Below are 11,617 nucleotides of genomic sequence, written 5' to 3'. Positions count from 1 at the left end.
CAGTATCTATGGTGATCCTTTAATGCTGCCCCTCAATGGCTGGCCTGATGTAAGCTGTAATCTGCTACAAACCTCAACCACTCACCTTTTTTGGAAATCCTGTGTCTGAATGTCCACCTAGTTGAACTCTACTCAGAGCAGGTCTGAATGACTGTGGCAGAAATTCTGTTATGCACAGCCAGGTGCTTGCTTTAGTGCTGCCAGAACTGAACCAAAGATGAAGGATTAGGGGCTTCTGGGGAGCAGAGGCATGTGGGAAAGTTCCATTAGGTTTCACCAAGAGCTGTGGCAGTGCACCTCGATTCTTTTCTTCTGCGTCCTGATCTCGCAAAACTGAGTTACTGGGCAACAAACTGGCAAATGAAATTTAATGTTGATAAATGCAAAGTAATGCACATTGGAAAACATAATCCTAACAATACATGTACAATGATGGGGTCTAAATTAGCTGTCACTGCTCAAGGAAGATCTTGGCATAATTGTGGATAGTTCTCTGAAATCATCCACTCAATGTGCAGCGGCAGTTAAAGCAAACAATGTTGGGAATCATCAAGAAAGGGATAGATAAGACAGAAAAAATCATATTGCCTTTATGTAAATCCATGGTACACCCACACCTTGAATACTGCATGCTGATGTGGTCGCCCCATCTTAAAAAAATATATATTGGAATTGGAAAAGGTTCAGAAAAAGGCAGCAAATGATTAGGGGTATAGAACGGCTTCTGTATGAGGAGAGATTAATAAGACTGGGACTTTTCAGCTTGGAGAAGAGGTGACTAAGGGTGGGGATATGACAGAGGTCTCTAAAATCATGAGTGATATAGAGAAAGTAAATAAGGAAGTGTTTACTCTTTCTCATAATACAAGAACAAGGGGCCACCAAATGAAATTAATAGGTAGCAGGTTTAAAACATTTTTTTTTCACGGAACACATTATCAAACAGTGGAACTCTTTCCCAGAGGATGTTGTGAAGGCCAAGACTGTAGCGGGATTCAAAAGGGAGCTAGCTAGATTCATGGAGGATAGGCCCATCAATGGCTACTAGTCAGGATGGGCAGGAATGGTGTCCCTAGCCTGTTTTTCAGAAGCTGGGCTTGGGTGACAGGGATGGATCACTTGATAACCTGCCTGTTCATTCCCTTTGGGGCATCTGCCATTGGCCACTGTCAGAGGACAGGATACTGGGCTTGATGGACCTTTGGTCTGACCCAGTGTGGCAGCTGTTATGCTCAAAATGCAGGTGCTTTAGTAGAATGGACTCTGCATCTCAGCTGTACTAAGCACTCCAGTTCTGAGCTATATCTGGCAGTTCCAAGGAAATGAGGAAAAAGCAACTTGAGTCTCTAAATCTACATTCCAAAAATTGATGGAGAAATGAGAATCTAAGCGCTAAGGGCTCAGCAGGTGGAGGGGGGGAAGGACTCTGTTTGGATCAGGGCTTTACTGATATTGACAAGGTGACAATCTGAGGCTTCAGGGAGTACATATTGTGTGTGGCAGTTGTGGCATATTTTCTGCACCCCCTTCTTTGTGGACTCCTATCAGCTCTCCAGATAAAATGTCATGTGAGGAGGCTGTGACATCCGTTGTGGAAGTGATCTATGTCCTGTGTGTCTCATAACTGGAGCAAGTGGTGCCTGGTCTAGCGGTTGTGGCTGTAATTGCTAAGTTAATAAACCCACCAAAAAGCTGATGTGAGGTGACTTCATGGTTCTGCCTTTTTTAGATTTCATTCTAATGGATTTAAAAAGGCAGACCAAGTACCTGTCTGCGCTCTGAGTTCAGACTATTTCAAACAGGCTGAAGTAGGGTGTGTTTTCAGAATAGTTTCGTGGAGGTATATTAACGCATTACTTGAGGCTTTAGTTGCATAAGGGCCAGTCATGATTCCTGTGGCGCTAAGCTCCCCTCAGCACAACTGAATATATTTTTGCCACTAGTTGGAATTGACTTGGAGTAGATGCTTCAGATGTACAAGTGTGGCCTAGGGAACAAGCACAACTTACTAACAGTTTGAGAACTAGCAAATTGCAGTAGCGCTCTTCTTTAGGATGCAGGCGCAGCCTGCTTGGGACCTGTCCTGGCAGGCTAGACTTCTTACCAAACATCAGGCTGGCTGTGAAGTGAGTTGTACAATGCAGCAGTAGCTAGAATCTGCTCCTAGGGGGTGAGGAGCAGGGGAGTTAGAGGATTGTGCATGAATATAGCTGCTTTGTGGGAATCCCTTGGCCTGTTTGGTGGGTAGATAATGTATGCCTGGCATAGGTGACCAGTGTGGTTTTGCTCTCCTCACCCTCTTCCCATGCTAGTGTAAAATCTTTGGATTGTTATAGTCTCTCCTCCTGCAGTGGATTATTGCAGCAGTGCCCCGGTAAACAATACTATGTTGCAATCTGTTTGTGAGGAGGAGCATCTAGTGAGCTCTTGCCCAAGCCCAGCTCCTCTGCATAAGCTTGGATACAGCTGATGCCTGCTGTGGAATGGTGCCTGGGTGACCTCACCAAACCATGCTAGCTAGGAAGGAGTTCTCAATGCCCTCTGGCTGCCTAAGGCTGGGCATTCCTCTGAGAGGAGGCTCCGTTTAAGTGATGTTATCTGCCAGCTTGGCTCAGAAGACTTGTGGCACAATCTCTTGAGGTATTTATGATTTTCCCCCTTAGCCTAGTACCAGAGCGCCTCACAAGCTTGAGGATAAGCCTAGCAACACTCCAGTCAAGTAGGTTTTTTTGTTCCCCCCAGGCTACAGGTGGGGAGCAGAGGCACAGACCAAGGGCTAGAGCCTTAAAGGTGTGCAGAGGGGAATTTTCAAAGTACCTAGATGCCTAAGGCTAAATACCTTTAACTCTGCTCTTCAGTCACTTCTCCAAGGTCACACAGGAAGCCTGATGGCAGGGAATTAAACCCAATTGTCCAAGTGTTGCACCCTGACCACTGGACCATCCATACCCTTCCTTTACCTCCACGAGGCCGAAGTTCTGGGAGGGTTAAAGATTGGGGGTGGGGGGGGAGAACCATGGTGGATGTGTGGGAAGAACAAGGCTAGCTGAAGTGGGACTATACCATTGCCAGGGGCATGGTGCTAAAGTTGCCTGAAAAAATCTGACTTGTGGAAGGGGACTTCCTTTAGAGACTACATAGTGAACAGACACCTGCCTATTGTGGAAGAATTATCATGTGGGGACACAAGGAAAGGACAAATATGTTGCCCTGAGCAACTGAAATAAGACAGCCGCCCTCTGCTCCTGCTGAGTCATATGCTCTCTTTTGCTGGGCTGCGGCTGTGTTTATACACCAGGGTGTGGTGTCCACAGGCAGGTAGCGCAGCCTCTGTCTTGGCCCTTGTCTACACGTTTTATCTCCAAAATGTTTCACCAGTTGTGCTGAACCTGTAGGGGTGGGAAGGGGTGCAAGGAGAGTTCTGAAGCTTATTCCTGGCACCCCAACAGAGCAGCAAATTCAGTAGCTGGCCATCCAGAGCTTGGGGAATTTTATCCAGGGATGGGAGCTTAGCTACGCAGTTAGCAGTGACTCCCTAGCATGACTGGGGCTGTAGAAATGCAGCCTCAAGAGGGACTTTCCTGGCTTGTTTCCGCTTGGAAAAGAGGAGACTAAGGGGGGGATGTGATAGAGGTCTATAAAATCATGAGTGATGTGGAGAAAGTAAATAAGGAAAAGTTTATTTAATTGTTCCCATAATATAAGAAGTAGGGGCCACCAAATGAAATTAATGGGCAACAGGTTTAAAACAAAAGGAAGTTCTTCACACAGCACACAGTCGACCCATGGAACTCCTTGCCTGAGGAGGTTGTGAGGGCTAGGACTGTAACAGGGATTAAAAACTAGATACATTCATGGACGTTAAGTCCATTAATGGCTATTATCCAGGATGGGTAAGGAATGGTGTCCCTAGCCTCTGTCAGAGGGTGGTGATGGATGGCAGGAGAGAGATCACTTGATCATTACCTGTTTAGTTTCACTCCCTCTGGGGCAGCTGGCATTGGCCACTGTCAGCAGACAGGATACTAGGCTAGGTGGACTTTTGGTCTGACCCAGTACGACCATTCTTATGTTTATCTCTCCTCTTAAACCATGTTCCCCTAGGTTTGCAAGTCTCTAGCCTTAAGCCCTCATGATGACTTGAATTTCTCTGGGTGTGGGGAAGGAGGGTGATCTGATGCCAGATGAAACTCATGCTGGCATTGGTGAGCTCTGCGCTGGTGGGAAGCTTTGTTCCCATGCCCTAACTGAGAAGCCTTTGGGCACTGCATGAGTAGAGTCTGGGCCTAGAGGGTTTCATCTGCAGCATCCCTTCATGGCTGGGTAACTTGTACACTTAGTAGCATTAGATGTTTCTGAGAGTCTGGCTGGGAGATGGGAGACTAAGTCAGGGATGACCAGACTGAGAAGGAGCCAGAATTTACCAATGTACATTGTCAGAGAGCCATAGTAATGTCAGCAGCCCTGCCATCAGCTCCTCCCACTCCCACCCGGTGCCTCATACCCACCACAATCACCTGTTTCATGGCATGCAAGAGGCTCTGGGCAGAGAGGGCAAGAGCCTTGGGAAGGGGTGGAGTGGGGTCAGGACCTGGGGCAGAGCTGGGGGTTGAGGAGTGTGCAGATGTACCAGGGGTGCTCTTGTAGCTCCAGCCCCAGAGTTGGCACCTATGCAAGGAGCTGCATAATAGCTTCTGAAGAGTGGCATGTGGTTCCAGAGACACGGGTTGGCCACTCCTGGTCCAGATGTTGGTTTCAAGGTGACCACTGGGAAGGTCTGGATTGTGTTTCTGTACTGTTGGTAGAACTTTGTCAGGACTTCTGACAGCTTCGGGAGGCTTGTCCTGTCAGTCAGATGCTGAGTGCAAATATTTCCTTCTAAAAAGCATCTCCGAGATGCTAAGGCAGGGTAGATGTGTGTTCACTGAATGTCATAACCTGTAATGTTGGCATATTAGGAAAGTGGGTCATGGGCTGGATTTCAAGGAATGTCTCTTCTGGCCTCAATTTAAGTGCAAGTATGTGCATTTGGTTTCTGTAAGGGAGCAACTGGGACTGGCATTCTGCTGAGTATGTTTAGAGTACAGGCCTCTGGCTGGGGTGGGGAAAATGGGGTATCCTTAGGGGTTCCCATAAAAGTAGAGAAATACAAAGATGCATCACTACTGGATTTCAGCCTAGTTAAATGCTGCTTTGTCAGGCTGAAGTTCCATTCAGCTACTACCTATCTCTTCCCAGTTCAAAGCTTCCCCATGGCATGAAAGTAGGACAGGTTTTTTCTGGGGGACTGTCATAAACAGATAGCTAAGGGTTAATGTTTTTTTTACCTGTAAAGGATTAACAAAGGGAACCAAACACCTGACCAGAGGACCAATCAGAAAACTGGATTTTTCAAAGTGAGGGAGGGATAGTTTTTGGACTCTGGGCTCTTTGGCTGTCTCCAGCTAATGAGAAGCTCTTCTTCTTATCTTCTGTGTCAACTTTTAGTACAGGTAGAAAACAATATAAGAGGCTTTTATGGTTGTTATTGGCGGTTTTACATGGTGTTAATGCTGGAATGTTTACAACTATGCGATATCTTGTCAGGGCCCGAACCGTTATTCATATTTCTTATAGCAGATACTGTATTCAATCTATGATTGCAGTAGTTTAATATAAAAAAAGAAAGACATAATATAAAGTTTTCTAAGTCATTGTTTGAGTTTCTTTCTGGGTAGGTTAAGGAACAGGGGAGGAAATTTCTGTATGTTAGATCTCAAACGGAGGGTAAGCTCTTGCAGCACCAGGGAGTTGGTGGAAGGAGGGAGCGATAGGATCATCTCTGTTTCCTTGTACTTTGGGGTTTGTCTTCTTGTGGAGGAAAAGAACTGTTCTTGGTATTGTGATGTAAAGAATTGCATCAAACTCTCAGGTTAGCCCAGAGAGGAAGTCTGTGGTGAGTCAGAGAGGAGGAAAGGGAAGTGGTTTATTTCCCTTTGTTGGAGACTCAAAGCATCTGAGTCTTGGGGGTTCCCCAGGGAAGGTTTTGGGGGGCTCAAGTGTACCAGGCACTGATTCCTGGTTGGTGGCAGCGAGATAAGATCCAAGCTGGTAATTAAGCTTGGAGGTTCGTGCTAAGCACCCAGATTTTGGACGCTAAGGTCCAGATTTGGGAAAGAGGCTTATGATAGGGGCCACTCACTCTGCTTGTAGGAGCAGAGAAAAGCAGGTGCAGCTCTGCCATGGGGAGGGGTGTTGATCCCAGGTGAGGGTTCCCCTGCCAGGTTTCAAGTAGCTCTGTCTCTGCCCAACCATATGAGCTCAGGGAAGAAATTTGCTGCAAGGGGTGCATCCATACCTCTAGCCAGTGGGAGCAGAGGCAAGCACCAGGAGCAGGGACCTTGGGTTGCTGAGTTTTATCTTTAGCACTCCTTTTCTGTTCGCTCTGTTTGCCTCCCTCACTTGCTTCACTTCAGCCTTGCTCCCTTCATGCTCCCCTCCCCCTGCTTTCTTTCCTCATGGCCTTTCTCCCCTCCCATTAATGTGCCTTCTCCCTTTTGTCTCTCTGATTAGCAAACTCCCTCCCACTAACAACCCCCCTTGGCACAAAATTAAAGATGGCACTAACATGGAGCTTGGAAACCATTGTTCACGCTGCCAGTAAATTATAGCCTCCTGCTTTGTCTAGTGTATTTGTATTGTAAACTCGTCATGGTTAGGGACTATTTCATACTGTGTAACCACAATACTAAAAACCATACCTCTTTTTTTCCTCTTCCTGTTAGTATGTAAAGATGCCTGGTCTCCCTGCTGTGAACCTAGGGTCCTAGGCTGGTATGAACATTTGATCTAATCTCTGCCTTGAAAAGTCCCTCAAAGATCCTGTGTTAGCTGAAGGAGCCATTGAGTTCCAGAAAAGAGGCTCAGACCTGCTGCTCTGAGGAACATCCTATCTGAGGAGAGGAATCATGTGCTGTTAGAATTGCAAAGGTCTCCCATTTACTGTTCTCTTGTTTGTCTATTTGCAGTTCTGGCATAAAGCATGTTTCCACTGCGAGACCTGCAAGATGACCCTAAACATGAAAAACTACAAGGGCTATGAGAAGAAGCCGTATTGCAATGCGTAAGTCTCTGCTCCTCATTCTAATAACACCTTTGAGAGTGCCATGCTGGAAGTGTCCTTCATGCAGGACCGGCGGTAGGGGTTTGAGCGCCCTAGGTGCACGGCCATTTTGCCACCCTGCACGCTGGTCCCCTGGCTCCACAGTCGTGCCTGCAGACGGTCGGCTGCTCCACCGGAGCCACGGGAGCAGCCAACCATCCGCAGGCACCACTGCGGCAGCTCCACCGGAGCTGCCTGCCGCTCCCTCCGGCAAAATGCCACCCCCTAATAATGCTGGCGCCCTAGGTGATTGCCTAAGCCACCTAAATGCAAGCGCCGGCTCTGCCTTCACGGGCTGTGCTGGCTCTGCAAAACTTTGTAGGACATGGTTTCTGGCTACCTTGAACTTTGCTTAGACACTTCCCAACTGCCAGGAAGTTCAAGCTGATGGCAGCAGATGCAGGGAACATTCATGGTTAAGGTCTCTTGATGCTGGAAGTCGCTTCCCCATTGCTCCCACAGAATGCTTGCACCAAAAGCCATTCCTGATGCCCTCGCTTTTATTTGAGGGGGGATGAGGGTTAGAGACCAATCCCATCTCAAAGTTTTATAAACTGACGTTGTCAAAGATGCACAACTTGAGACAAGATAGATTATCATCTGTACCACAGTGAGGCACTCCAGACAGGAAAGCAAACCTCCTCTGACTTAGATGCCAAGTCAAGACCTCTGAACAGGGTAGCTCTAACTTGGGGGAATGAGTTTGAACCCTCTCCCACATATCACAAGGATGCATTATGCTGATCTATGTGGTGTTTGCAAAACGCATTCAGGGAAGGAGTCTGGACCATGCTGAGCTGGGGGAGGAAAGAATAAGGATGGTTGGGTACTGGTCAGGGTCTTGAGAGAGCCAGTTTCAATTCCCTGTACTGCCATAGGCTTCCTGTGATCTTTGGCAAGTCACTTAATTTGCTTAGCTGTAAAATGAGGAGGAAAATAGCACTCTCCTGCATAACAAGGATGTCATAAGTACACCAGAGTGAGGTGTTCAGGTACTGTGGTAACAGGGACTGAAAGTACCTGGGAGAGATGAAAGGGGCAGTGAGGCTATAAAGGAGCGAGAGCAGAGAGGTACTTGAAAGCAGAGCACAGCTCTGACCTTGTATGCTTTCACAAGAAAGATGCTTAAAATGAGTTTCTAGCACCAGGGCTTTGTTCAAATACACAAATTCCACCTCCTCAATCTGAGGCCATTCAGTTCACTGTCCCTTCTGGATTGGCACAAAGTTAGCTTTCTGACTGGTCATCACTGCTTACTCTCAATCCTTCTGCTGTCAAAAGGGACTTTCCATTCCTCTTCCTTTAGTCATGTTACTTAATTCAGTACACAGGGAGTGTTTTAATTCAGTACGCAGGGAGTGTTGTCTTCCTCTTAAGAGGACTTGAGTACAGGATGCTTCATAACAGAACACTAGCAAGCATTAACATTTCCGGTGCTTAATCTTCACAATATTTTACAAGTGATTAATCTTTTGGATCAAAACGAAATGAATCCTTTTGTGAAACTCTGTTTAAAGCTCTACTGTAAATCACTTTTCCTGTTCATAATCCTCAATCTTCCTTTATCTTGGATTTTTAAATCTCTGCAGGGGAGAGTGAAACTGATGCACACGAGACTGATAGTTCTGGTTTCAGTGTGCAAGAGCTGAATGAATAGAGACAAATCAGTTTAACGTCTAAGGTTATAGTGGTAGCAATATACAGCTGGCTCCTGCATCACTGGGGCCAATCTTACTCCCACTGAATTCATAGGTAGGAATTTCACTGTTAATTTGACATGTCTCCCTAATGACTATAAAGCAGCTTGTACTATGGGATTTTTCATTGCTGCTTTACATATACCAAGTAATTCTCTTTCTAAGAGCTGTTAAGCTAATACTGCTTAAAACTTGTATAGCTTGTTCCATTTACCAAATACTCACTTCAATTCTGATTATAAAGTATCTTCCTGTTTCCCCCACCCCGCCCCCAGCTATCAAATGGGGTTAGGGTAGAACTGAGGTACAGACCTTGCTACACCAGGTATGCTGTCAAACTTTCTGCTCCTGTTGCTCCTCTAACATAGTGCTCCCCCAACTACCGACAACCCCGTGGACTCCAGCAATGAAGAAAATCTTTGCCAAAAGTGTTGACAACAGCCAGAGGTTAAGTGACTTGCTCAAGGCCACAGGAGTTAGTGTTAGAACTAGGAGTGGACTACTGCAGTTCCTGGCTTCCAGGCGTGATCTCTAGAGGTTCTGATTATTTGAGATGCATTGCTACAGTGAGGTGAGGGAAATAAGGTATATCTCCAATTATTATATCTCGTAGAACTAGAAGGGACCTCATTGAGTCCAGCCCCCTGCCTTCACTAGCAGGACCAAGTACTGATTTTTGCCCCAGATCCCTAAGTGGCCCCCTTAAGGACTGAACTCACAACCCTGGGTTTGGCAGGCCAATGCTCAAACCACTGAGCTATCCCTCCTAGTACAGAATTTCAACCCAAATCATAAAATATCACAGTTGGAAGGGACTCAGCAGGTCATGTAGTCCAACCCCCTGCTCAAAGCAGAACTAATTCCCAAACAGATTTTTGCCCTAGATCCCTAAATGGCCCCCTCAAGAATTGAACTCACAACCTGCGTTTAGGAGGCTAGTGCTCAAACCACTGAGCTATCCTTATCCTTTTTTGAGTCACTTGCTACTTAACTCTCTCTGGCTATGCACAGGTCATGTCCTGGCACCTTCCACTTCTGGCTCTAACATGTAGGCAGAACAGGAAACTTCTGTAGCACCAATATGTTTCATTTCTGCAGGCCAAAGAAAATAATATTTATTGCCAGCCCTGGATGTTGTCTGTTCAATGCCATCAAATCTGGGTCCTGCAGGCTCTTATTTTGAATTTCTGTTACTGGTTTTAACATAGGCCACAACAGTGACCCAGCTGTGAGTTGGAGATCTTACTGGTAAGCTGGAAGGCTCTAGGTTGTCGCAGGCACACAGGACAGGATGTGTGTTCAGCAGTCGACATGCCTGCTGGATCTCAGCACTGAGTTTCATCCCAAACATCTTGTCTCTGGCTAGAGAAGCTGGATGCTCATATAATGAGATCCAGGATGGCTAGCTACTCTACAGAGCTACGTTTTAACAAGCCAGTTCCAAATGGCAGAAAGATGTTTGAGGCTTATGCCTAAACTGGTGTAGAAATAGATGTTGACTTGGATTCAAGGGTTGTGTGTTTGTTGCGTGTCTCCAACGAGCAACCTTCCCCAGTCTTTTGCCAGGCCTTTCATGGGCAGGGACACTTCAGAGAAGGTACAAAAGAAAACTGGGTAGATCTCACCACATTTTATTTGGTGTCAGTGCAGCATTGTGAAGAGCTGGGTGCTTTCCAGCACAGTACAGTACAAGATACAGGATCCTGGAAGTCTTTTTACAAGATCTCAAAGCAATGAATAGTTCGTTCCTTTGGATCAAAGACTGAATAGTCCCCACTTCTAGGCCTGAGCCCTCTCCTGACCCTTGGGGTCTAGAGGCCTAGTGTCTGATCATCTTGCCACTGATTTCATGGCCTCCAAGAACTCTTCTTGAAGTGCTGTGGGTAGGAAGAGTCCTGGCTCTGCTGGTGGGGACTGATCAGCTCAGATGAGGGTCTCCTTTCTGGGAGTCCCAATGTGCATGATTCAAAGACGGACATGGGTCTAGCCAAACCTCAGAAGGTAAATTCTGTTGTCTAGGGTTAACTGATCTTTCAAGGCTGATATCCTCTGTCTTAAACACATGAAAGCCATTCTGTCTCCTGGCGTGTTTGTGTGTGGTTTTTTTTTTTTTTTTGTGGGGTTGGGGGAGGGAGGCAGAGAATGGAAGGTGAGAACCAGAGCCTGCACCTGGAGTGCTTCTCTAGCTCCAAGCAGAAGGAAGGGCCCAGAGCCCTCTCACTCTGCCTTTGGTGAAAGGGAAGTGGGGATAATAGTGGGAAATTCCTGAGATTCCAAGTAGTGTGCGCAATCCTCTCTTGAGCAGAAGGGATTGAGAAATTTGAGTTCCCTGTGATGCAGAGTTGCTATCTTAACCCTTTGGTGACCTGAGGAGATGGTCTCTGGAGAAGAGGCAGCTTTCTGTCCATCAAGAATGGATGCAGAGGCTTGAATAAAGCAATTAACTGTCCTAAATCTTTTACTTCAAGCTCAAAGAACCTTTGTCTCTGTCCTGTGTGGCTGGGTTCCATTTGGGAGCCCCACATTAGACAGCTGTTCCATCACAGCCCAAGAGATTCCTGTAAACACCTGAACTGGTTGCTTTAAATGCTGAGGTTTGCCCTAGGGCTGTTCTGGGTTGCCAGTGACTAAGCAGCATGACATGTGGGGACAGCACATAGTGACTGACTTGGTAACTTGCAGAATCTGTCCTCTTCCTCCAGACTCTGGCCTTCAACTCTGAGGCTGGTGCCCCTCACCTGTCATAATGTCCCTCTTATTGATTGAGGTAATGAGAATC

General features: G+C 46.6%; 1 protein-coding gene across 1 annotated transcript in view; it reads left to right on the top strand.

Annotated features, from left to right (window-relative positions):
- Positions 1-2,471: 2,471 nt before the first annotated feature.
- The window catches only part of LASP1 (LIM and SH3 protein 1), a 50,636-nt gene continuing 41,490 nt past the window's right edge, over positions 2,472-11,617 (top strand). The window contains exons 1-2 of the mRNA XM_032791342.2: positions 2,472-2,640; positions 7,008-7,102. Of these exons, the coding sequence (XP_032647233.1) occupies positions 7,047-7,102 (56 nt within the window). The 5' untranslated portion in view covers positions 2,472-2,640; positions 7,008-7,046. The remainder of the gene's footprint in view (positions 2,641-7,007; positions 7,103-11,617) is intronic.

This window comes from Chelonoidis abingdonii, chromosome 21 (assembly GCF_003597395.2).
Source record: "Chelonoidis abingdonii isolate Lonesome George chromosome 21, CheloAbing_2.0, whole genome shotgun sequence".
Taxonomy (NCBI): domain Eukaryota; kingdom Metazoa; phylum Chordata; order Testudines; family Testudinidae; genus Chelonoidis; species Chelonoidis abingdonii.
Note: the sequence above shows the minus strand (reverse complement) of the source record. Positions and strands in the feature narration are given on the sequence as shown.